Here is a 22,243-nt window from a genome sequence, read left to right as displayed (position 1 = left end):
ATTTTACTGGAGCTCTTGAACGCAGCACAGTTGGTCGCTGTTGCTCTTGAACGCACCTTGTTACCGGTTATTACACACAGCACAGCACAGCACAGCACAGCTCTGTTCACACTGAGGACAGAAGAGGAAGAGACCGGAGTCAGAGACAAGGTGAGACTTTAACTTTAACTCTGAGTCAAACTAACGAGCTCAATGTTCAGTTTTACCGTTAAAGACGAACAAACGGTGGAAACGGTTTTAGATGTTTCTCCAACAGCCTCAGAGATCTGTGACCGGACTGACACCTCTGAACACACCTCTACAGGTGTCTGTCAGCTGATCCACACACAGGTTAGATCCACTCACAGCTGAAACACCGTGGAAACATGGAAACAGTCTCACAGTGGAGCTGAAAACACGCTGTGTGTAGTTTACGTGTTGACACGTGAACGCACCACAGCGCGTTAAAGCACATCAGCTGTTTTTATTTAAAGAGACAGGACATGAAAAGTGACTCAGTGTGAGAATTACACCTGTTCAGGCTAAAAACACACCTGGGGTTGAAGGTGTTTCATACAAAGAGCGTTTTGTAACAGAGTGTGACCGGGTGGGCGGGGCTTAAGGTGTGACTGACAGCTGTTTGCACCAATCAGAGACAGAGACCCTTCCCCTGGAGAGTTATGGAGACACACAGAGTCCTCTTCAGCTTGGATAATGAAGAATGACAGATTTTAAACACAGATTTGATCTTAACGAGGTTCGTTTCCTCGCAGCGGGATGACGAGCCTCCAGCTGAGCGCCAAGGAGGAGATGGTGGAGAAGCTTCTGGACGCGGCGGCCCGAGGAGACCTGAGCCAGGTGTGCTCCCTGCTGACCCAGGTGCCCTCCCTCATCAACCAGAAGGGCTACAGCGGCTGGACGGCGCTGATGCTGGCTGCTCGTAACGGACACTACGGCGTGGTGGAGGAGCTGCTCTCACAGGGGTACACGCTCACACACACACACACACACACACACACGCAGCAGGTTTATGAATGATCTGTTTTTAACCCTTTCCGTCTCACAGGTGTGATAAGTTCCTGGTGAACAGCTCCTCGCAGACCGCCTACGACATCTCAAAGTTCTGGGGCCACAGGACCATCTCGGACCTGCTGGGCCGGGCGGGTGGAGGCTGTCAGGGAGTCCTGCCGGGCTCGGACCTCCACCAGCAGGAGAACTACTTCAGCAGAGAGATGCTGGACCGGCTGAGCAGCAGGAGGACGGATACGGACTGGATGGAGGCCAGACAGAGCGACCCGGGTACGGTCTACCTCCTGTTCTCCAACCTCAACCCCATGGTCAGCAGCAGCGGCGGCTCCAGGGAGGAGGACGGCGAGGAGGTGGGTGACTGTGGAGCTGTCTGAGTGACGCCTCCTCCTCCTCCTCCTCCTCCAGAGACGCGTCCTGATCTGCTCCTTCTGTTTCAGGGGGAGACCAAGCTGTGCCGCTTCAGGTTCGAGGCCGTCAAAGACCTCCTCCACAAACCAGAGACTCTGCTCGTCTTTCTGGGAGTGGAGAGAAGGAAAACCTCCTCTTCCTCCTCCTCCTCCTCCTCCTCCTCCTCTCAGGCAGGAGGACACCTCCCTCAGGAGCCTCCTGCTTGGTTTGCCGTGGGCTCAGAGGAAGACGCCGCTGAGCTCCTGCAGCGCTGCAGAGAGAAGAGCTGCTGCTTCCCGAAGTCTCCCCACAGAGACCTGCTGAGACTGAGCGAGGAGGAGGCAGGTGAGGAAGACGCCGTCTGAAAACTCCACGGGGAAGTCTCTGAGGTCACGTTTACAAACCTCAGAGTAGAAAAACTAAACAATATGAAGCAGGTTTTCATTAATCTACAACAACTCTTCATGTTTTCTGACCTTTTTCTGTCATTGATGATGGATAACAATTATTCATGCAAATGAAGAAAACACAAAAAAACTGATGGTGAAAAACTTTTTTATTCAATAAAAATCAAAAACAAAACTGTACACAATTAAAAATTAAACTAAATTAAAAACAACTTATTAAGTAGACAGTTCAGCTGCCTTAGTTTCACTTTATTTTATTATGCTTAGACGGATGTTTATAGCTATTATTACATAAGATACTGTTTATATTATTATGTTTGATGTTACATCAGGGTGAAATTTTGTGCTTTCCATGAGTAAATGTGTGCAAGTTTAAGAAAAAAGCTTTTTGAATCTTTGAATAAAACATAATAATAATAAAAAACTGTATTTATACAGCATTTTTCAAAAGCAATGTTACAAAGTGCTGGACAAAATGAAACAAACAATGGAAGAAATACAAGCAGGTTAAAAAAAAAGAAATAAAAGAGAAATGTGAGGAACCAAAGAAATTATAGCATATATATAAAAGGTTAAAAACCACCACCAAATAAAGTGAAGGAAGACATCAAAAAATAAATAAATAAATAAATAAAAATAAATAAATAAATAAATGAATAAAAATGAACATTTAAAACAGATTATAAACTACAAAAGACTCAAATTTAAGATCCTGCCCATGTAATGTGAAAGAAAATTTCAAGGTTAAATAAAATAAAATAAAGAAAAAATAAATATATAAATAAATGATAAACAAATCAAATCATATCACAACAAATAAAGAAAAAACAAAATGTCTCTAGTTGATGACTGATTCATTGTAAAAACTGAGCTTTTATTTATTTATTTTTTTTGGGGGGGGATATTTAATCTCTCTTCCAGTTTTATTTTCCTTTTTTGTGACTGTTTTACACCAGCAGGTGGCAGCATCACACCACTTGTGTTTCTAGAACAGGGTTGAAAGTTAAAAAAAAAAAAAGGCTTGAACTACCTCCTGAAGGATTAAAAATTCATCAAACTACTGTAAACCAATGAAGCATGAGGAAAAAAATCCAGTTTTGCAAAAAAAAAAAACTTAACTAAACATTATTAAGGTAACTTTTAACCATATTGTTGCTTAAAACTTACCAAGAGAAATAAAGTGGAAAGAATAAATTCACAACACTTGATAAAAAAAAGATTTAAACATATTATTTAAAATTCTATTAATTAAAATAAAATAAAATAGAAAATTTACAAGTTTAAAGAAAAAGTAGAAAATTTGTGCAGCTTATGTTAATATTTTTCAGAAATATTAATTTGAAAACATATAAAATCCATCTTTCACTTCTTTGTATATATGTGTGTGAGTATAAGAGACTGTTCTGCACCAGCAGGTGGCAGCACCTCACACACTTGTGCTTGAAGCCCAACTAGAAAAGGCTTTAACCTCAAACTATCAAAAAATAATAATTTTCCTAAATGAATTTATCAAACAAACTTTCTTAATGGCATTAAAAAAGTCTCACTAATTAAAAAAAACAATCTGAAATCAAAAACGTCTCGCTGAAAAAAAAGATGTTTTTGTTTTCCTCATGTTGTAAAAACACTGACAAACCTTCTTCCAGTTTTAAGCAGAGAAATAAACTTTTTTTCCTGCAAAGACTCAAAATGAAAAACAGGATGATTTTTTGTACTCTGCCGACTAAAATCTGTCTGTGGCCCTCTTGTGGCACTTTGGTGTTACTACAAATTACAGTAAATAGAACTTTAAAGACAACATTTGTTCCTCTACAGCAATTTATCAACTTATTTATCTGACGGATAAAAGCAGAAAACACTGATTCAGAAAGTCACGCAGGTGTTCAGCAGTGGATGATTAGCGCCCCCTGTCCCTGTTTCAGACTCAGAGGTTACTGAGTGTAAGATGCTACATTGATGAGACTTTATCAAACACTGGCTCTTTGTCTCCGCCCTGCAGGCGTGGTGGCTCAGGCTCGCTCGGTGCTGGCGTGGCACAGCCGCTACAGCTTCTGCCCGACGTGCGGCAGCGGCACCAAGATGGCGGAGGGAGGATACAAGAGGATCTGCCTGAACCCCGAGTGCCGCAGCCTGAAGGGCGTCCACAACACCTGCTACCCTCGAGTGGGTACGCAGCCCGCCGCGCTGGATCAGCCTCAGTAAGGTGACGTGGTCTGGACCCAGACTCACCCCCCCCCCTCCTGTCTGTGTTTCAGACCCGGTGGTCATCATGCTGGTGGTCCATCCTGATGGAAACCAGTGCTTACTGGGGAGGAAGAAGATCTTCCCCGCTCGGCTCTTCTCCTGTCTGGCTGGATTCGTGGAGCCCGGTAACGAAATCAAACGCACACCTTAGAAACCCCGACCCTGAACCCGACCTCTGAGTGAGTGACTCTGACTCCGCCCCCTGCAGGAGAGTCCATGGAGGAGGCCGTGAGGAGGGAGGTGGAGGAGGAGAGCGGCGTGAAGGTGGGACCGGTTACCTACGTCTCCTGTCAGCCGTGGCCGATGCCGTCCTCTCTGATGATTGGCTGCCTCGCCGTCGCCATATCGACGGACATCAGAGTAGACGAGAGCGAGATCGAGGACGCCAAGTGGTTCACCCGGCAACAGGTGGATTAACGATAAACTATTTCTAACAAATCAACATGAAGAGGTTTGAAAATCTGTGATCTTTAGAAGCTGGAGCCCCCTAGTGGCCAGAGTGGGTAGTGCAACAACAAACAACTGTTGATCGTAAAGAAAAAAAAATCCAAAATCTTTAATTTTGAAAACAAAAAAACAGAAACTTCCTCTTTAAAACATTTTTATTGTGTTTTCCAGGTGACTGAAGCTTTGCTCAAAGGTTCCCGACCCGTCCTCCTGGTCCCGCCCAGACAGACCATCGCCCATCAGCTGATCAGACACTGGATCGGGATGAACTCCAACCTCTGAGCGGCTCAGACGCTCAGCGGGCTGAAGACACTGGAGCTGGTTCTGGTTTTACTGGGACAAAACCAGGAGACGTCACACGACAGGTGTTCAGATTTTACCGACTCCAGACGGGCTGAACGTTGGTCTGTGGAGAGCTGCGGTGGTTAAATCATGTTTTAAATAAACACAGATACTCTGACTGGACAGGTACATTAAATTAATGAGCTCTTAAAGTTTTATAGTTAATCAACCTTTATTTATATTTTGCCAAATAAGAGTTTTCCTGAGAGGATCTGGTCTCAGTTTACAAGAAGGACTCAGTCTGACCTCATCTTAACCCCCCCAGAGTTCAGACCTTTGCAGAATTTAAACTGAGCTTTGAAAACTAAATGTTTGAAAAGTGTTTTATTAATAAAGTTTGATTTGATTTGGGTTAGTGAGAAAATTCAAACAGCTCTTTAAAGAAGAAAAAATAAACTTTATGGTGATATCTGAGGTATTACAGTGCTGCATAGGAACCAACAACTGATGCAAGCTGCTGTCGTTACCGTAACTCTGAGAATATTTGGGCAAAAGGAAAAATTCAGAAAGAGGAATCTTCTGTTGTGCAGTATGAAGCTGGCTGATTGTTTTGCAAACTACAAATAAATAAGTTGTGAAACATAAAAAACTTTTCTGTCACTTCATCCAGCAACTTAATCCCCTGTCATTAACTTCCCAGCCACAGGGGGGCAGCAGCATGCAGGGTGCCGACTGTAAAGTTTCACACACTGAAAATAACATTTCTCCACATTTAGCTCTAAAACATCACTTTTTCTGCAGATCAAGAGAAATATTTGTGAAATATTTTATATTAATGTTGAATGTTTTATCTAAATGTGATAAATAGGCCTACATGTCCTGATTCTAAATATTTAGCAAAGACTAAAAAATTCATCAAAGATTGATAAATCTTCAGCAAAGATTTCTAAATATTTACAAAGGTTTTAAAATATGAAGTCTAAATATATATAAAGTAAATCTTGAGGTTCAACTTTCAAATATTTACCAACAATTTCTACATATTTAGCTAATATGCAAATTCACACCCCAGTCTGACAGGAGGTACCAAAATAAAAGTTGGAGGAAGTGATTTTGAGAAAGTCCAGCTCTTCTTCTTCCATGTCGGCCTCAGGATCTTCAACAGCTCCATCTCAGCACTTGGTACATTTATTTTCCAACGGCTGATTTAACCGACTGTGTTTGATTTTCTCAAAATCAGCTTGGCTGAATCGCTTCCTCCAACTTTTATTTTGGTACTTCCTGTGGGTGGAGTGTGAATTTGCATGTTCGATAAACATTTAGAAGTCGTACCTCAAGATTTAGAAATCTTGACAGAATATCTAGAAATCTTTGCTATTTGCTATATATATATATATATATATATATATATATATATATATATATATATATATATATATATATATATATATATATATATATATATATATCAGAATGTAACATCAGTCAGACTATAATTTTCTGCATAAATGAATAAAACTTGAATATCTGGATTTTAATCCCTAATCCCTGTTTAATGCACTTAACAGCCAACTCTCTGTTTGTTTATCTATGAAAAACTTTAAAGCACTAAATCACAAGTTGTACAATGCTCTTCTTTGCTTTGTTTTGGATATTTTTCCTCTATAATGTAAAAAAAGTAATATTAATAAGATGTCTCATAAAATACAACGTTCTGATTCATCCAACATAGAACAGGTTTGAGTAGACCCAGTTTGTTGTTCCCGTCTTGTCCTGTTTTCATGGAGCTCTCTCCGGCACTTAACCACAGATAAATAAAACATGGGCTCCATCTTTCACTCCATCCATCCATCCATCCATCCATCCATCTATCTATCTTTATCTCTACCTCTGTCCACACACAGCTCACGTTTCTTCATCACGTCTCTCTGCTCTGTCTCTGTGTGTTTTGGAGTCAGCCTCTAGTGGACGCTCCAGGTACTGCAGGTTCTGTTTGTCATGAGCCTTTGCAGCAGACCTGTGTGCAGCGTATGCAGCGTGTCCCTCTGAAGGTCACAGAGCGTGGCGTGAGTTTTTTCTGAGCCTGCACTTTGCTGCCCCCCCCCCCTCCATGATGTCAGGCTTCATTTCGGCTGAGTGAGCGGTTCTGGCTGCGGCGCCCGGATAGATGGCGGCCTGCGCTCAGGGTGACAGCCTCCGGGCAGAAAGCTCATTACAGGCAGCTGAACTAGCAGGCCGTGTCACTTTTAATGAGATCCTGACAGAAACAAGAAGCTTAATGTCTGAAGCTGCTGAAGCCAATGAAGTCACTGATCTCTGAGCTCAGCTGTCATCTGTCACTCTCTCACACACACACACACACACACACTCAGAAACATAAAGACTCAAAGCATGCTGGGAATGGGAAAATCCCATCTGAGTTATTGATACAAACTAACTTTGATTTATTGTTATTTTACCGTCCAATTAAAAAAGGAATATATGCTTACATCTATAAACAGTAAGTGTGTGTGTGTGTGTGTGTGTGGTGACTGCAGGCTGATCAATATAATGAAAGACTCTGAATCAGCCATGCCTCTTACCTAATATATATTTTATATATCATTAAATGTATCTCACACAGAGCTGAGGATCAACAGGAAGTGAATCAATCAACCAAACAGAAACTTCTGGAAACTGTTGGAGCTTTTACAGACTTCTTAGTGGGTGTAAAGGTTTGTTGTGAAATTTTCTGTTTTTTCTTTTTGTACTTTCTTTCTTTGTTTCCTTTTTCATCCTCTCTTTCTTTCTTTTTTCCTTATTTTCTTTCTTTCTTTCTTATTTCTTTCTTTCTTTCTTTTTTCATCAATTCTTTTTTATTTCTTTTTCATTATTTTTTCATTATTATTTTCTTTCGTTCTTTCTTTCTTCCCTCCTAATTTCCTTTCTTTCTTTTTTCCTTAAATCCTTTTCTTGTTTCTTTCTTTTTTCTTTTTTTCTTTCTTTCTTTATTCCTTATTTTCTTTTTTCTTTTGTTTTAATTCTGTCTTGTTTCCTTATTTTCTTTTATTCTTTATTATTCTTTTAATTTCTTTCTTTCTGTCTTTCTTTCTTCCTTTCTTTCTTTCTTTCTTTCTTTTTTCCTTTAATCCTTTTTTTGTTTCTTTCTTTCTTCCTTCCTTTCTTCTTTGTTTATTTGTTTGTTTGTTCCTTTCTTTCTTTCTTTCTTTCTTTATTTATTTATTTATTCCTTATTCTCTTCCTTTCCCCATTCCTTGTATAAATCCATTTTATGGTTATTTCCTTTTTCCTTTTTCCAGTTTTCCTTTTGTTTTTTCTCAGTTTTTTCCTTTTATGTTTCTTTTTTCTTTTTTTCCCTCTTTTTTTTTGAAGAACTACAATTCTGTTTGCAAAATTTTCCGTTTATTTTTGTTCTCCCTCTTCACTTTGCTTTTTTTTTAATTCCTTTTTATGAACATTATTATTTTTTTTAATAGTAAAAACTTTGTTTTGTCTTATTTATAGGTTTAGTTATTTGAAATGTATTTATTCATTCAACCAGTCATACTGTTATCATACTCTGCAGGATTTCATCATATAACTTTTCCTGTTTGGTCTGTACGTTGATATAAATGAAATAAACGGGTTTTGGACCTGATAGTGTTTCTGGAAAGTGTCTTGAGAGAATGTTTTCTGTGATTTGGAGCTTTTTAAATAAAGTTTGATTCATTGATTGAGCCAAACTCACCCTGAGAGTCTGAACTCAGGGTGAAACATCCCAGCTGACTGATCCGCTCTCTAAAGGTTTCTGCTTTGTTTCTGTGTTTCGCCAGCTGTTGGTGAAATCTGACTCCTTTGTGTTGTTAGCTCTCCTATGAGGTTTGTGATGTTTGATGTTTTACTGGCCTCGTATCCTGAATGGAGAAATTAAAGAATAAAAAATGATTTAACATTTTTTTAATACATTATGGAAAATAAACTAAAACATGAATGAAACTTAAAGATCAAAATGAAACAAAAACTACACGGGAACAGGAACTAAAACTCTGCTCATCAGGCTCTGTGGGGTTTCCTGGACTTTTGGAGTCAGCCTCTAGTGGACGCTCCAGGTACTGCAGGTTCTGTTTGTCATGTATTTATTTAACATGTAAATAATCAGAGGCCCTGCAGAGCTCAGATAGTGTGTGTGTGTGTGTGTGTGTGTGTGTGTGTGTGTGTGTGTGTGTGTTATACAACAATGATCCATTTTTAATCCCTCTGAGTAGATTTCTGTGCTGTTTTGTTGGAGAGGTCAGAGGTCGAGCAGGAGGAGGAGGAACACCTGGCGTTGTGACTTATTGAGGAGCTTTTCTTTGGCGCTGTGAGGAGAGGTGATGATGTCAGCGGCAGGTAAAGGCTGATCTGTGAGCAGAGAGGAGCAGGTTGTAAACGCTGAGCCTGAGGAAACGCCGTTAGAAGTCTGATGTCATGGAGTCGTCTCTAACAGGTGCGTTATGACTCCTGAGCTGCAGAGCCGAGCTCGCTCCGACCATGAAGGCGCTGCTCGGTGTCAGCGGCTCACAGGACGATCGGCGCTCCGTGTCGTATCGCAGCAGAGGAGCTGCTCCATGAAAAATGCAGGAGCTTTATCCTGGAGCACATTTGCATTTTAGAGCATCATCTCACCTGGCATCTCACCGCAGCGTGACAGCGTTTACCTCTTTGTGTGCGTGTGGAGACCACGAGCAGGAGGTCAGAAGTGCTCTCCCAGCAGAGCCGGTGTCTGTTAGAGTCAGGAAACCTGTCACAGCAATCCAGAGATACCTCTGCGTCCCTGAAACTGATCCGAAACCGTTTAAAGATGGTAAAGATTCAGCTTTTCTCCAGATTCTGACCAAGATAACGTCATGTTTCACAGGTTGCTCCTAGAAGTGTTTCAACAAACAAACTTAGAGGTTTCATCAGGGAAACGGACCTGATCCAGGGTTCCAGCTGCTGTGAAAAAGTCCTCCCTTAGTTTGTCTAGAGTTGTTAAAAAAAAATGTTCAACCCAACCTAGAAACAATTTTTACTCTACTGTTTTTATTTTATCAATCTTCTCTGGGATTCACCATCCTTCACTTTCTGAATTTTCTTTCCACTTTACTGTACTCAAACTTTCAAAGTCATCATGGACTAACCTCCTGAATGATTTCTGGACTTTACCTGACACACATAGACCTTTCAGATCGTCCCTGGACTTAACCATACACTAACCTCTTGAATCATCTTTGGTCTATATCTTAAACATCTCGAGACTGTACCTTACACTAACCTCTTAAACGGTCTCTGGATTTTACTGTACACTAACCTTTTGAATTGTCCCTGGTCTCAATCTTGAACATTTCTAGGCTTAACGCTATGCTAACCTCTCAAATGGTCTCTGGACTTTACGGTACAGTAACCTTTTAAACGTCTCTAGAACTTACTGTACACTTGAATCTCTGGTGTTTATCTTGAGTGTCTCCAGACTTCACCTTACACTTCCCTTTAACATGGTCTCTGGACTTTACTGTACAGTGAACTTCTGAAGATCCCTGGACTTAACAACACATCCACCTCTAAATTGTTTCTGGTCTCTTTCCACACGCTAACCTCTTGAATCATCTCTGGTCTTTACCTGAAAAATGTACCTCATTAATCGTCGTCTTTATCTTGAACGTATCTAGATGTTACCTTTACTATACACTCAGCCCTTTAGCGTCTCTGGACTTTTCAACACACATACCTCTTGAATCGTCTCTGGACTGTATCTTACACTAACCTTTTGAATAATTTTTGGTCTTTATCTTAAATGTCTCTAGACTTCACCTTTCACCAACCTCTTGAATTGTCTCTGGTTTTTGCCGTACACATATCTCCTGAAGGAATCTAGAAATGACAGCACACTAACCTCTTGAATCATCTTCGGTCTTTATCTTGAACATCTCTAGACTTCACTTTACACTAACCATTTAAGAAAATGGTCTCTGGACTTTACTGTAACTGTTACTGAGTAACCACTTGAATCATCTCTGGTCTGTACCACACACTGACCTCTTGAATAGTCTCTTGTCTTAGTTGTACTATGACCTCTTGAAAAGTCATTGGTCCTTACCCTACACTAACCTCATGAATCGTCTTTGGTCTTTATCTTGAATCTATCTAGACTTTACCCTATGCTAACCATTTAAATGGTCTCTTGACTTTCCTGTACAGTAACCTCTTAAACGTTTCTAGAACTTACCGTACACTCACCCCTTGAGCATCTCTGGGCTTTTCCACACTTACCTCTTGAATCATCTCTGGTCTTTATCTTAAACTTCTCTAGACTACACCTTACACTTACCTCTTACATGGTCTCTGGACTTTAATGTACAGTTACCTCTTGAATGTCACTAAACTTAACAACACACTCATCTCTTGAATTGTCTTTGGAATTTACCACAGACTAACCTTCTGAATCATCTTCGGTTTTTATCTTGAACTTATCTAGATGTTACCTTAAGCTAACCTTTCAAATAGTCTCTCGACTTTACTGTACAGTAACCTTTTAACTGTCTCTAGAACTTACTGTACAGTAACCTCTTGGGCGTCTCTGGACTTTCTCACACAATAACCTATTGAATCATCTGTAGTCTTTATCTTGAATGTCTCTAGACTTCACCTTATGCTAACCATTTAAATAGTCTCTGGACATTACTGTACAGAAACCCCTGAATGTCTTCAGAACTAACTATGCACCTACCCCATAAGTGTTTCTGGACTTTTCAACACACTTACCTCTTGAATCATCTCTGGTCTTTACAGTACACTTACCTACTGAACAGCTCTAGAAATGACCTCTTGAATTGCCACTTGACTTTTCTGCACACTACCCTCTTAAATCATCTCTGGACTTTATCTTTCTCTAAGTTCTTCAACCATCTCTGGACTTTTCCACACGACAACCTCTTGAATCGTCTCTGGTCTAAAGCGTACACTAACCTCTTGAATGGTCTTGAGACTTTTCGACACACTTACCTCTTGAATCTTTTCTGGTTTTTATCTTATATGTCTCTAAAATTCACCTTACACTCCCCTTTTACATGCTCTCTGGATTTTACTGAACATTGACCTCTTGAACATCCCCAGACTTTATCACACACCAACCTCTTGACTTGTCTCTGGTCTTTACAGTTCACCTACCTCCTGAACGTCTCTAGAAATGACAGCACACTAACCTCTAGAATCAGCTTTGGTCTTTATTTTGAACGTCTCTAGACTTTTCTTTACACTAACCTCCTACGTGGTCTCTGGACTTTACTGAACAGTGACTTCTTGAGCGTCTCTAGACTTTACCACAAACCATCAACGTGAAATGTCTCTGGTCTTTACAGTTCACCTACCTCCTGAACGTCTCTAGAAATGACAGCACACTAACCTCTTGAATCATCTTTAGTCTTTATATTGAACATCTCTAGACTTTACTTTACATTAACCTCTTGAATGCCCTCTGGACTTTACTGTAACTGTTACTGAGTAACCACTTGAATCATCTCTGGTCTGTACCACACACTGACCTCTTGAATAGTCTCTTGTCTTAGTTGTACCATGACCTCTTGAAAAGTCACTGGTCTTTACCGTACACGACCCTCATGAATCGTCTTTGGTCTTTACCTTGAATGTATCTAGACTTCACCTTATGCTAACCTCTTGAATAGTCTTTCAACCTAACTGTACACTAACTCCTTGAATGTCACTAAAACTTACTGTACACTCACTCTTGAGCGTCTCTGGAGTTTTCACACACTTACGTCTTGAATCGTCTCTGGATTTTTCTGCACACTACCCTGTTAAATTGTTTTTGGACTTCATGTACTCTAACCAGCTGAAAAACTCTGGTCTTTATCTTTCTTTAAATTCTTGAACTGTCTCTAGACCTTTCCTTTACTTTCTAAGTTGTCTTCCTGTAGTCTTGAACTGTCTCTGGGCCTTATTGTACTCTGACCTCCTGAATCGTCTCTTGACCTTTCTCTGTCAATAATCTCTGGACTTCAGTTTTACTTCTTGAATTGTCTTCCCATACTGTACTTTTAGTGAATCCTTGCTCTTTGCTCCTCCTGTCTGCTCCTCCTGTCTGCTCCTCCTGTCTGCTCCTCCTGTCAGCTCCTCCTGCTTTAATGAAAGTAATAAATGCTGACCTGCTGTCCCCTGAGGGCCCGGTCTTCCCACGTTTCCTCAGTGTGCCCTCTGATTCATCTGCTCCCCTCACACTGTTTGTGTCACTGCGTATGCTAATATCCATGCTGATATGCTAATACCCAGGGCGATATGCTAATGAAGCCTGATGAATATTCATGAATGAGCTGGAAAACGTTCAGGATGACAGTCTGCAGCAGAGACGCCAAAGGTACGACTAAACTTTGTGACTTTGGTGACTTCACTTCCTGTCCGGCTGACTCAGGGGGTCAGGGTCAGTGAGACTGTTGGTCCACGTTCAAGTATCTCAGCAAAAACTATTTATGGCCTCCAGGTGACGCTAAGAGTTTCCAGTAGAAAAAAAAAGACATGAGAGACTGGTTTGATCCAGAGTCTGACCCAGAAGGAGAGGCGCCTGAAGAAATCCAAACTCTACGGCTGCAGCAGGACGTTTCTGAGGGGTTAGTAACTACTGCAGTTACCATCAGGTAAATATAGCTAACGTTAGCAGCTTGGTGCTACCCAGAGTTATATGGCAGAAAGAACTGTGTGCAGCCTGGACTGATAGTTATTCCAGACAGTACCATGAGGGACATCTATCAACAAACTAAACTGCAGCAGAAACACACACATTAGTGGTCACTGTGGTCTTAGCGTCCATGATAACAGCTGAGAGCACGTTAGCTACCCTGTAGCACAACATTAGCTCCGCTGAGGGCTACCACGACAAGTAGTCCATCCGTCCAAACAGAAGATAATACTGTGTTTATAAAGCTAGCTTCACATGAAATAAATGTCCATATATTTTTTATTTAATAGAGACGGAAAGCCCAAAAGAGCATCTGAAAAACAATGAGCTGTGATTTCATCATGACAGGAGAGTGTGTGAAAGCTTTGGAGATCACCATCAGGGCCTGCTGCCTCTCCCTGGTAATCCACCTCCACTGGCCCTGCCTGGCTGTTCCCCCCAGCTTCATCAAATCAATGACGTCATGGGGGAATGTCATCACTGATTGGCTGCTGCGGCACTGCCTTCATGCAAATTCACGTCAAAAGTTCAATATATTCGACTCGAGCATAGAGGTTTGACGCTCCAAAGGTGCCGACATTCCAAACACACACCAACACTCCAAACACACACCAACACTCCAAACACACACCAACACTCCAAACACACGCCGACGTTCCAAATGCACTGATGCTCCAAATGCATGAACGCCCCAAAAGTGTGAACGCCCAAATGCCCCGAACTCGCAAACGCTCCGAACACGCTGGCGCTCCAAATACATGACACGTGTGAACGCCCAAAATGCGCAAACGCCCCAAACACATAAACGCTCCAAACGTGTAAACCCCAAACATGCTGACACTCCAAACACGCAATGCCCCAAATGCTCCAAACGCCCAAATGCGCAAACACTCCAAACACATGAATGCTCCAAACGTGTGAATGCCCTAAACGGGTGAACGCCTCAAACATGCTGACACTCCAAACACACAAACGCCCAAATGCCCCAAGTGCCCCAAACGCCCAAATGCCCCAAATGCCCAAAATACGCAAATGCGCAACCGATCCAAATGCTCCAAACGCCGCAAACGCCCAAATGTCCCAAACGTGCAGACGCTCCAAACACACTGGCGCTCTAAACATATGAACGCTCCAAATGTTTGAACGCCCTAAATGCGCAGATGCTCCAAACACCCAAATGCCCCAAATGCGCAAACGCTCCAAACACATGAATGCTCCAAACGTGTGAATGCCCTAAACGGGTGAACGCCTCAAACATGCTGACACTCCAAACACACAAACGCCCAAATGCCCCAAGTGCCCCAAACGCCCAAATGCCCCAAATGCCCAAAATACGCAAATGCGCAACCGATCCAAATGCTCCAAACGCCGCAAACGCCCAAATGTCCCAAACGTGCAGACGCTCCAAACACACTGGCGCTCTAAACATATGAACGCTCCAAATGTTTGAACGCCCTAAATGCGCAGATGCTCCAAACACCCAAATGCCCCAAATGCGCAAACGCTCCAAACACGTGAATGCTCCAAATATATGACAACCCAAACGCACAAATGCGTCCAACGTGCATCTTTGCATCGATTTTGTAGATAATCTCGATGCAAATACTCGTTTGGTGTGGCCATACCATCAGAGCGTGGCTCATATTGGGCCTGATGTTTGAGACGACAGTTCAGTGACGAGTCCCCTCACCTGAGTCTCCTGCAGGTTTCTGAGCCGTGAGTAAAACCTGACGCTGTTGGATGTTTTCGTTCTTATGAATAAATAAAAATCAGAGAAATAAAAGCAGCGAGCACTGAGAGCGTGCTGCTTCCTGTAAACGTCTGTTAGGATCATTTTGTTATGAGATTTTGAGATGAGCGCTCCTCTGTGTTTCCTTCACCCTGACGTTGATCGCTCATCATCTGAAGGACGTTTGGTTTGATGAAACCAGACTCCTGAAGTCTCTGCAGCCGGAGCGGGACAGGAGCTGGGAGATGGCGTCAGAGGACGAGGACGGCGCTCTGCGGTAAAAGCCTCTTCAAACAGAGATGCTCTCTGCGCGCTTCACTGGAGACGAGCTGCAAATTCTTTGAAAAAGGTTTTTTCTTTATCTAAAAGCGGGGTCAGAGCGTCAGAGAGGAGCGAACCATCAGCGAGAAACCTTCGTCCTCCATTATTCATGGAGCTGGAGGATCTGCAGAGGGGGGCGGGGGTCTCTGAGCTGGTCCTAACATCTTCATCCTCTGACCTGGACGGAGAAACCAGGTCCTCACTGATAAATCAATTTCACTCAGTTAACGAGGAGTGATCGTCTTTAACTCATTAGAGCTGATATCCACAGACAGGCTGATCTACAACCACCAAAAACTGAGGCTGGCGTCTGAATTTTAATGATAAAGAAGTTTGTTTTACTCCAGCTCAGAAATAATTTTAGTGAGTATGTGTCAGGATGTTTTACGTCTTATTTTGTAATTAAAACTTTTTAAAAATAGATGCAGGAGCACTTATCTGCTGCTCCATGTCAGCTCGTTGTTCAGTGCTCAAACTGCTGCAGACTGAGGCCGCCATCTTTGATTTTTACGTCCTTAAACTTTAGAGCAGAAGAGAGAGGGTCAAACATCAGCAGGCGTTTACGGCACAGCTGGAGCTTTCTGGGGTTAAAGGCACCGTGTGTCGACGTGGTCAGCGTTTAGTCCAATGGAAACAGTGGGAATAAGATAAAACGTTTATTTATATATGTCTGTTTAGTATTTTAAGATAAATAAACAATAATCCCCATAAAACTGTAGTTTTCTTTTCACAAGTTAGAAAAAAAACTTTTTATATTTTAATTAGGGCTGTCATTTTAACGCGTTAATTAGATTAATTAATTACACCGCAAATTAACGCATCATAAAAATTAACGCAGATTGATCTGGATCCCAAACCCGAGAGGCGTTCAAAGACGCACTTATTTTCAAATGTCTGGCATTTACAAACCGTTTGTCCTACTTGGAAAAAGTGGTGTTCTCGTCAGATTTTCAAATTTCCAACGGTCCCTGAATGTATCACACTTGATGTAAAGCAACATGCTTTAAACCGAGGAAAGCGAGAGACTGCCGTCCACATCTCGTTTATTCACACGTCCTTTTTGAAAATCTGCAGAAAATCAACCGTTTGCTCTATTCTGTAAAAAAACAGATAATTCTTCACTCTTTACTGCATTAAACAAGCCCTGAATGATCGATATTTGTCTTGTTTTTAAATCTAAAGAATTCTTTGAAAATGTCCTTCCATCTTCCTGGTGTCATGTTTCAGCTTGGGGCTGCTCTGCACCAATGAGCAACAGTTTGTGTGTTCAGAGCATGTTAAACTGAGAATACTTCACTTTTCTTTGATCCAAGACTTGAAAAAAAGTGTTTTGTACATAGTTCCTCACAGTTTTTAGCCTTTAGCCCTGGTTCTCCTGACCTCATAGAAGTATAGAAGTTCATATTGCAGTGAAAATTGAGTCCACATCGAGTAAAAATGTGAACAGAAGCAAAAACCGTCCTAAAAATCAAATCAGCTTATCTTAGGTGCAGGACTGTGTAGATTTTGTAAAGACAGAACCATAAAACTTTTTTCATGTGTTCCTTATGCATCAGGGTACCTAAAAATGTGTTGTAAATATTCCCACCTTATTTTTAAATGTTTTTAATGTCTTTTAATGTAATTTTAATGTCCTGGAATTCAAATTCTTTATTTTGGGACCTAAAGCAGATATGAGATTAAAATGTGATTAATTAGATTAATTAATTACAAATCCTGTAATTAATTATGTTAATTTTTTTAATCGCCTGACAGCAATAGTTTAAAGTCTTTATTAGTGACAATTGCTATCAAACAAAAATAATCCTAAAGATAAATCCTAATTAAAAGCTGGATGCTCTCCCTGAAAAAATCACAGCAACACTCACCACCAGGACAAATTTGACCAGTTTTATTATCGACAGTCAGTGAATTTAACCTCTGTTCACAGGCAACATATGAGAAGGTCAACTGTTCGTCAATTAAACCAAATTAAATAAAAAGGTTTACTTTGGTTAATGTGCCTTAATGAGTCAGATACATGTACTTTACAGACTGATGATTAAACTCAACTTTCACTTCAAACAGGAGCCAATGAGACGACTCAATCTGAACTCTGCTTTTTATTAAAAGTGTTGGTTGATATCAGATATTTTATTTTTTTAAGTCAAAATCAGCTGTTGCCGTGAAGTTCATGCATCGCTGTGAGCTCTCAGAGGGTCATGTTTCTGTCATGGAGCTTTCTGCCTGTTGTTTCTCCAGATTTGAGACGTGTCCCTCAGCATCGACGCCATCGACATGATGATCAGAATAAATCACGCCACCTTGGGACGGTTCAGGAAAAGATGGGCTCATTCAAACCTCTCAACACTCCTCGTCACTAAAACTCTCATTTCTACACACTGCTCCTTTAAATGACAGGTTGGACTGTGGATGAACATCTTCTTCCCACAAAGCGCCCGTCCTGAGAGCGTCTTTGGTGTTTTTAAAATCCCATTTCACGCCTCAAACATCTGGAGAGGGCTCAAACAGAGAGAACAGAGGCTCCTCGGGCTCTTTCCTGTGTTTTGTCTGAAGCTGAGGACCTGTTTGTGCAGAGTCCAGGACCTGAACGGATCCAGACTCCGGCTGATGACGCAGGCGGACGCAGCCTGACATCACGGGCCGTAACATGAGGATAAATCTATACAGACGGCAAACTGGGAGAGCGGGGGGGCGGAGGAGTTACGGGATCAGGTTTAATCACATTTCCCTCACCTGAGGCGGTTTGAGGAGCTGCAGCGAGGCCTTGAGGTTAACCACGACTCCGAGGTCCTCCACACGTCGCAGGGCGATCAGACGATAACAAAGATCAGCCTTAGACTAAATAATCCACACCTGGGAGCTAACGGCTCAGATTAAAGGAGGACGTCTCCTCAGGTATCCAGACCTCACCTGCTTCCTCGACCAGAACAAACAAACTGACTGAAAACACGTGGAAACTGGAGATGTGACTGAAAAACCTCTGATGATGTGACTAAGTCTTTGTTACAGACTTTATGCTCCCATCATTCAGGCCTCAGGTCCAGCTCCATCAGCTCCATCAGCTCTGACGGAGCCGGACCTGAGGCCCGCAGGCGGAGGAGTCACGGTCCAGCTCGTCTCAGACTCTGAGCTCATTTAAAACGTTTCATGGGGGCAGATTTCAGCAGTTACACACACTTTACCTCGTTTTCATGTAAACAGCTGATGATCTCACTCTGCACATCAGGATCTTCCTGTGGCGTCCCCCGCGGCGGCTCCATCTGCTCAGGCTGACCTGAAATGTGGGGAAATGTGGGCGGTAGAGACCAGGAGGAGATCTGAGGTGTTTCTCTGCCTCGTTGGTTTTAAAATGAAGAGACTTTGAGTCAGAAAAGTTTCCTCTGGCGTCGACCGTCTGTACATTTAAAGGTACAGACAAGGTGACTCCTGCAGAGCCGTGCAGGTGGAGCTCTCACCTCCGTGTCACAGTGAGCCGACCTCTCCGTCGTCTGATCTCTCAGAAAAAGTTTCATTTCTCCCCTGGGAGCAGGACCTGAGAGCTGCAGCGCCACAAATCAGCGTCTGCAGAGATCAGAGCGCCATCAGGCGTGTCGAGCTGCAGCTTCTCCTCCTCCTCCTGCTCTGATTGATCACACAAACAGTTATCGCTGTGATCAGAGGAGAGCAAACCCAGCGCTGCAGCAGAGAAGACGTCAAAACTATCGAGTTACACAAACAGCTGATTTCACTCAGACAGATCCGAGTCCAGAAACAGGTCCTCTGTGGGTACAGGTCTGACCGTCTCTGTGTCATTTTACCCTCAGACTTCACCTGCACCCTTACTTTGATTGAATCAAAAGGACCATCAGTCAGAAAATAAGAAAGCCTGTTAGCCAGGCCTGTTAGCCAGGTCTGTTAGCCAGGCCTGTTAGCCAGGTCTGTTAGCCAGGCCTGTTAGCCAGGCCTGTTAGCCAGGTCTGTTAGCCAGGTCTGTTAGCCACGTCTGTTAGCCAGGCCTGTTAGCCAGGTCTGTTAGCCAGGTCTGTTAGCCAGGCCTGTTAGCCAGGCCTGTTAGCCAGGTCTGTTAGCCAGGTCTGTTAGCCAGGCCTGTTAGCCAGGTCTGTTAGCGAGGTCTGTTAGCCAGGCCTGTTAGCCAGGTCTGTTAGCCAGGTCTGTAAGCCAGGTCTGTTAGCCAGGTCTGTTAGCCAGGCCTGTTAGCCAGGTCTGTTAGCCACGTCTGTTAGCCAGGCCTGTTAGCCAGGTCTGTTAGCCAGGCCTGTTAGCCAGGTCTGTTAGCCAGGCCTGTCAGCCAGGCCTGTTAGCCAGGCCTGTTAGCCAGGAGGCTCATCAATCAGAAAAAAAGTTTGGATTTGAGAAAATTAACTAAATCCAAACTAATTTCTGTCAAACAGGCCCTCTGACTTAATTCTTTGTTTTGTTTTTTGCTTATTGGCTTTCTGATTTTCTGACTAATGAGCCTTCTGATTATTATTATTTTTTTTTTTTTTGATCAAATGGCCTCTTTATTCTCTGACTAAGCAGCCTTCCTGTTTTCTGACTAATAGGCCTCTGATTTTCTGACCACTGGGGATCTGACTAATGAGTCTCCTTATTTTCTGACTAACCGACCCTCTGATTATCTTGCTAACAGCTTTTCTGACTAAAGAGCCTTCTGGTTTTTCTGACTAATGGGCCCCCTGTCTAGTTGGCGTCAGGATTTTGTGACCTAAGGGCCTTGTGGTTTTCTGACTGATGAACTTCCTCATTTTCTGACTAACGAGCCTCCTGATCTTCTGACTAATGGGGCCTTCTTAATTTCTGACTAAGGGTTTTTCTTATTTTCTGACTAACAAGTCTCCTGATTGTCTGACTAATGGGCCCTCTGATAAAACAACTACCGAGTCCTGATATTTTGACTAAAAGGCCTTCTGACTAAAGGGCCCCCATGATTGCCTGACTAAGGGGCCTACTGATTTTCTGACAAACTTGCCTCCTGATCTTCTGACTAAAGGGGCTTTCTTAATTTCTGACTAAGGGTTTTTCTCATTTTCTGACTTAAAAGCCTCCTGGTCTCCTGACTAACGAGCCTCCTGATCTTTTGACCAAGGGGCCCTCTAATCATACTTCTACTGAGTCCTCTGACTAAAGGCCTTCTGATTTTCTGACTAACGAGCCTCCTGATTGTCTGACTAATGGGCCCTCTGATAATACAACTACTGAGTCCTGATATTTTGACTAACAGGCCTTCTGACTAAAGGGCCCCCATGATTGCCTTACTAATGGACCTCTTTATTGTCTGACTGAAGGGCCTTCTGGTAACAGGGTGGCTCCTGCTCTAACGATGTGTTTGATGAAATATCTGTGAATCTTTAATTGTTTTGTGATGAGCTGGACTCAGACGCTGACGTGCTGTGGGGCTGATGCTGCTCGGCGTAGACACAGTCTGTGTTTCAGGGATCCAGGATCGTCCTGTTTTCCTGTCAGCTCGATGCTCGGAGGCCGTGAGCTGATGATGTTGAGCCTGAGAGAACAGGAAGCGGATCAGTCACAGACACGGCAGCATGAACTCTGGGATTGTCAGGACGTGAGAGAAACTGGAGGCAGACGACGGCTGGCGTTGGGATCATGATGCTGTGTCACATTAAGGATTCTGCGCCTCCTCTGCGCCTCCTCTGAGCCAGGATCCTCTCTGAGCGGGACGGGGGAAGAAACAGACACAGAGTCGGTCAGGACGCACAGAGCTGGGCTGACCTGCTCCCTGACCTTGTCCTGTGTGGACGCTCGCTCTGTAAACTGATCCATCAGCTGATCGATGCTGGGACCAGGACTCACACTGAGACCGTTTGTCTTATCGAGCCACGTCACTGGACGAGGACAAACAGCTGATTATTTACCTTTAAAGAGGGGGTATCCTGCTTTTTTTATTTCTAAATATGGATCTGACGATGGTTCAGATCAAACATGCTGTAGAAATCCCTCCAAAATCTTAATTAGCACAGAATTAGCATGATAACTCTGCCCACAGCTCCGCCCCCAGAGGTCTGTCCAATCAGAGTGACGGGGGTTTGTGGAGCGGGGAGCTAAAACTGAGGCTGAAAGAAGTTTAATAAAACACCAGGAAGAGGATAGATGAGTTTTTTGAGCTGTATAGGTGGTACGGAGGCACTAAAGGGACAAAATAAAGACTAAAAAAAGCACAACACCCCCTCTTTAATGTCATCCTGATTGGTCAGAATCCTATAAAGTGATTAAGAAGGTCGACCTTATTTCTCCTTTGCCTGTTGACACTGTGGAGAAATCGTAAACAAACCGTTTTGATTTCCCTCACCCCGTGTTTTCCTTCAGTCTCTGACAGACGCAGCTTCCTGTCGGTCCCAGCTCTGGGTGGTATCAGTGAAGTGCTGCGGTTTGAGTCCAGGTTTGACCTGAAACCCGGTCTCCTCTCTGCTCGGAGCTGCAGCCTCCTCCTGCGGGAGCGGCTGGATGGAGCTCGGCAGGAGAAATAAGCGCTAACGTCTCCACTCATTAATATTACACGCTCTTGTCTCTACAATACTCTGAATCTCAGCCTGCTCTCAGCGCTGAATTATTCACACGGTAAAATCTTTCCTCTGCGAGCCGGTCCCCAAGCACACAGGACTCCTGTTCGCCTGCTGCTCCAAGTGGAGCGATGGGAGCTGCAGCGGGACTGAACGCAGCGCCACAAAGTGAAACACTGACAGACTCTTTTATTGACGGTCAGAGGAAACA

General features: G+C 42.9%; 1 protein-coding gene across 1 annotated transcript; it reads left to right on the top strand.

Moving 5' to 3' along the window:
* Positions 1-62: 62 nt before the first annotated feature.
* On the top strand, positions 63-5,366 carry nudt12 (nudix (nucleoside diphosphate linked moiety X)-type motif 12). The gene is made up of 8 exons (XM_074670656.1): positions 63-150; positions 753-962; positions 1,046-1,358; positions 1,446-1,740; positions 3,802-3,969; positions 4,058-4,171; positions 4,255-4,454; positions 4,665-5,366. The coding sequence occupies exons 2-8, from the start codon at positions 757-759 to the stop codon at positions 4,773-4,775; spliced, it is 1,407 nt and encodes a 468-aa protein (XP_074526757.1). The 5' UTR covers positions 63-150; positions 753-756; the 3' UTR covers positions 4,776-5,366.
* Positions 5,367-22,243: the final 16,877 nt, after the last annotated feature.

The sequence above is a fragment of the Halichoeres trimaculatus genome, unplaced genomic scaffold (assembly GCF_033239565.1).
Source record: "Halichoeres trimaculatus isolate MK-OKI-2021-1 unplaced genomic scaffold, fHalTri1.1 fHalTri1_scaffold_5, whole genome shotgun sequence".
Taxonomy (NCBI): Eukaryota; Metazoa; Chordata; class Actinopteri; order Labriformes; family Labridae; genus Halichoeres; species Halichoeres trimaculatus.
The sequence above is the reverse complement of the archived record's forward strand: the minus strand, read 5'-3'. Positions and strand labels throughout refer to the sequence as shown.

What these genes read in the sequence shown, in the direction of transcription:
- nudt12 (XM_074670656.1), top strand. Translation starts at nt 757, where the DNA reads ATGACGAGCCTCCAGCTGAGCGCCAAGGAGGAGATGGTGGAGAAGCTT. An exon ending in GAGGAGCTGCTCTCACAGGG is followed by an intron (nt 963 to 1,045) that starts GTACACGCTCAC and finishes TCCGTCTCACAG; the next exon opens with GTGTGATAAGTTCCTGGTGA. An exon ending in GGGAGGAGGACGGCGAGGAG is followed by an intron (nt 1,359 to 1,445) that starts GTGGGTGACTGT and finishes CTTCTGTTTCAG; the next exon opens with GGGGAGACCAAGCTGTGCCG.